This window comes from Orbicella faveolata, unplaced genomic scaffold, assembly GCF_042242905.1.
Source record: "Orbicella faveolata isolate gen_17 unplaced genomic scaffold, um_ofav_v1 contig_46, whole genome shotgun sequence".
NCBI lineage: Eukaryota > Metazoa > Cnidaria > Anthozoa > Scleractinia > Merulinidae > Orbicella > Orbicella faveolata.
The window spans coordinates 25,070,331-25,074,495 of record NW_028301576.1 but is presented as its reverse complement, the minus strand read 5'-3'; the positions used below and the strand labels follow the sequence as shown (position 1 = coordinate 25,074,495).

The following is a 4,165-nucleotide window of genomic DNA, read 5'->3' as shown; positions in this document are numbered from 1 at the left end:
ATTCGTAGTTTGCTTCCCGAATATGTATGTATGTAACTCTGAATTGACATGAACTACCCTGAGCGCTGCCACAAAAAATTCTCACAGAGAAAAGTACAAATATAAACAGATGATGATCATCGTCTTTAACCCATTGATGCCTGAATGAAGTTGCCCGCGACCCACCCCTAATTCCCTGGCGTTTTTTGGAATATTTCTGAGCGAGCGAAAGCACAAAAATAAACCATATGCGCAGTAACCACAAACACAGGATCAGGTTTCAAGACATCGTTTATTTAAAGTTGAATAAATGAAGGGTCAAAATATTAAAAAATATTAGCAAACAGAACTCAACCTAATGTGTAAAACTGATGAGAAAACAAGAAATTATATTATTTCTTTGCCGCGCGACAAAATGTCCCACAGAAGCTGAGAAAATTGACTTTGCGAAAATGAGTCAATTATTGACTTTGAAGGACAAAAACGAAACCAAATACAACAGAATTGAATTTCTTGTACTATAACGGCTAACATTTGAGAAAACAGCGAAAAATAAAAGCGAAGAACTCATGTAAAAATCAATCTGAAAACAAGAAATCAAGTAATTTCTTCGCCGCACGACGAAAATATTACGGCCCTGCGAAAGAAAGATGAAAGTCGTAAATCAAAAAGAGGACAAAAACAAGCGAATTATTTTGAGATCACTCGTATTTCAACTGTGTTAAATCAGTGGCCATTTAGTTCTTTTCTCAGCGGTTCTGTAGTAGCTGAATAAGACTCCAAAAAATATTTGAACGAAGCGAATAAACTAAATAAACAAAGTGCCTCGAGGTTGCCGTAAATTAAATATGCAGAAATCCAGCGTGCAAGTTACTGTTCACTTTTAAAACCTAAAATTCCCAAATACAGGGAACCAAATGAAAGAGATGCGAAAGGAAGTTCAATAACAATAAATTTTCATTCAAGCTTAGACGAAGAAACCTATTTAAAAGCAAAAAATTGTTCAAAATTTCGCAGATGTGCTTCGCTGCATGACCGCATGTTCAAATTATTCTTCACGCTAACGCGAAAGCTTGAGTTTTTGCTGACCGCTTTTGCAGTCATTTTAACGCCCGTGGCTTTACCAATCGTTCCAAAAGTTGAATTCAACTTCGAAGTAATAATGTACATTACCATTTTTGTTTCTGAAATCCGAAAAGCCGCTTTAAACCTGCGATTTGTCGTTGAAACTTACTTGAAAGCGCTCCGATCTTCATGTTTTCACGGCGGTTGAAGGAAGAAAAACTTCTTCACCAGAAAGTTTTGAGGACTCTGTATTCCTTAATCCTCCATTCTGAGGCCACCTAAACATTGATTTGTATTTTTCCTTTCTATTTTAAAGGCCAAAGCAGTAATTTATCCGTGTTAGGAATAAAAACAAGACCTTGGAAGTGTTTTAGATTTGGACCGCAACGCGCCATGTTACCTGCACTTTTCGAGCGCGCGATTTTAAGAAGAAAAACCGTCTTTCTAGGACCCCTAAAGTCCTCTGAAAATATGCTCAGAAAGTCCATTCTGATTGGTTTATTTCTCCTCAAGAACAATAGAACAATAGGGGAACCAAAGAATCTTCAGTGAGGGTAGGAAAGGCAATTGTCCCCACGTGCTTTTTTTCGGGCGGTTACGGGCGGCACAGGGAAATGGAGGAGTTTTTCGCATGGGCGGTTACGGGCGGCACAGGCGTCAATGGGTTAATTCAATACTATTTTTATGTTATTTACGGGTTGGTACATACTAGCCATGGTAAACAAATCATACTCACTGAGTTTGTTTACCATGGCAGAAACAACAAAGTTGGTTAACGTCTCGTCTTTGGCGAGATCTGCAATTTGCAGTGAATACAGTCTCTGAGGTTGAGCCCCGCAAAGCCTATCCAAATGGATTGTCAACCCAGTTCGTCAAGTTTCTGCATCTGTCATAGTAATGTGTAACTTATGTGAGTATCAAGGAAGTAAGCAAAGACTGTATATTTGTAAAGACATATCCAGAAGAAACATTTCCTTTCTCCTAAATATACTGGTTAAATACGAACTATGGAAGGACAATTATTTTAGCACTGGAATCATTGGGGGTACCATCCATGGAAGCTGATCTACTTGTTTTAGTACTCAGTTGGTCTCAATTAACTCTCCTACCTACTCAAACTTGTTCTTGGTTACCTTTATGTCTATTACAACGTGTGCTTGACCTCAATAAACATGACACATTCCAGGAATCAACTAGTGCTAGGATCATCTTCCTTTCGTGTGACATGGACTTAATAGGAGAGAGTGGATCACAGACATATGCTTATCTCAACATGCACAATAACTGTATCCTTACATTTGCATGTATGTTGGAAACAATTTTTTGGACCAGTTTGGTAAGAGAAACCGCAGATTCTTTAACTTGGTTGTTGCTGTTTGCATCATCTGCCCTTTTCTGATACATTTCACACTCCTTAGCGTCAAGACTCTGGTATGCCACATTGCCTCTCCTTTGTAGCTCCGCTGCACTTACCCCTTCTGCCATCATTGTTTTGGCTAGTTGAGATAAAGTAGTGGGATTAGCTCTTGAACCTTTTCAGCCCAAAAGCCTACAAGAAAATTAAACAAACAGCATGACCACTTACCCTCCTTTCCCAAAAACTCACTCTTGAAGATAGAGAAAGCTGATTTCTTTCTTAGCTTTCCCTCGATGTAAGTTTTCGCCTCCCTAGCTGGTGGCTTGCTTCTTTTCACTGCGAGGCCTCTCCTTTTTTTCATTCCCAATCCAGTTCTGCAATGCAGAAAGTGAAATTTAGATTGTGTGCTGATAAAGCAAATGAAATCAATGCTACCAAGACCCTTTACGTTGTAACACTACGACTCAGTATGACAAAAAGAAAAACACAAGTTTCTAACAAAAATGATTCATAACGTAAACTTCCACTGATTTATTACGTTTAATTCTCGACTGGATTTAACATGTAACTCCCTTTTTCATAGCCAGCAAGAAGGAATAAGCTTTACTTAAAATAGATCAATATTTTGTGCAGTAATGGTTAACAACCTCTATCACTTTCATCAAGACCTGTGGACTCGACAGCCTCCCTGATCAACTCTCTGTTGGACGTAGTTGTCATGCCGCCAAGCCACAGTGCTTTCAGTTTTCCAAGCTGATCGACACTAAGTTTGTTGCATGACATCTAATAAAAGTTTACAGTTTATAGGTTATAACAAGCAACTACATATCCATCAATAATTCCTTGACAGTTTCGAAGTAATATACTGAGTTGCATGTGATGTAGTTGTATGCCACTAATTATTGGTTTGTATGTGATGTAGTTGTATGCCACTAATTAGTGGTTTGTATGTGTTGTAGTTGTATGCCACTAATTAGTGGTTTGTATGTGTTGTAGTTGTATGCCACTAATTAGTGCTTTGTTTGTGTTGTAGTTGTATGCCACTAATTAGTGGTTTGTATGTGTTGTAGTTGTATGCCACTAATTAGTGGTTTGTTTGTGTTGTAGTTGTATGCCACTAATTAGTGGTTTGTATGCGATGTAGTTTTATGCCACTAATTAGTGCTTTGTATGTGTTGTAGTTGTATGCCACTAATTAGTGCTTTGTATGTGTTGTAGTTGTATGCCACTAATTAGTGGTTTGTATGTGTTGTAGTTGTATGCCACTAATTAGTGGTTTGTATGTGTTGTAGTTGTATGCCACTAATTAGTGGTTTGTATGTGTTGTAGTTGTATGCCACTAATTAGTGGTTTGTATGTGTTGTAGTTGTATGCCACTAATTATTGGTTTGTATGTGTTGTAGTTGCATGCCACTAATTATTGGTTTGTATGTGTTGTAGTTGTATGCCACTAATTAGTGGTTTGTATGTGTTGTAGTTGTATGCCACTAATTAGTGGTTTGTATGTGTTATAGTTGTATGCCACTAATTAGTGGTTTGCATGTGTTGTAGTTGTATGCCACTAATTATTGGTTTGTATGTGATGTAGCTGTATGCCACTAATTATTGGTTTGTATGTGATGTAGTTGTATGCCAGTAATTAGTGGTTTGCATGTGTTGTAGTTGTATGCCACTAATTAGTGGTTTGTATGTGTTGTAGTTGTATGCCACTAATTAGTGATTTTTATGTGTTGTAGTTGTATGCCACTAATTATTGGTTTGTAT

The 4,165-nt window shown here is 37.6% G+C and overlaps 1 protein-coding gene across 1 annotated transcript; it reads right to left on the bottom strand.

Moving 5' to 3' along the window:
• Positions 1-252: 252 nt before the first annotated feature.
• Positions 253-3,498, bottom strand: LOC149099093 (uncharacterized). The gene is made up of 3 exons (XM_089278225.1): positions 2,630-3,498; positions 2,341-2,540; positions 253-1,930 (listed from the first exon to the last, which is right to left on the bottom strand). The coding sequence occupies exons 1-3, from the start codon at positions 2,760-2,762 to the stop codon at positions 1,904-1,906; spliced, it is 360 nt and encodes a 119-aa protein (XP_089134351.1). The 5' UTR covers positions 2,763-3,498; the 3' UTR covers positions 253-1,903.
• Between the last annotated feature and the right edge of the window lie 667 nt (positions 3,499-4,165).

Bases quoted from the DNA above. Each gene is read 5' to 3' on its own strand.
- LOC149099093 (XM_089278225.1), bottom strand. From the start codon at position 2,762: ATGAAAAAAAGGAGAGGCCTCGCAGTGAAAAGAAGCAAGCCACCAGCT. The intron at 2,541-2,629 runs GTAAGTGGTCAT...TATCTCAACTAG, and splicing joins TGAGTTTTTGGGAAAGGAGG to CCAAAACAATGATGGCAGAA. The intron at 1,931-2,340 runs GTAAGGATACAG...TTACTATGACAG, and splicing joins TTTCCAACATACATGCAAAT to ATGCAGAAACTTGACGAACT.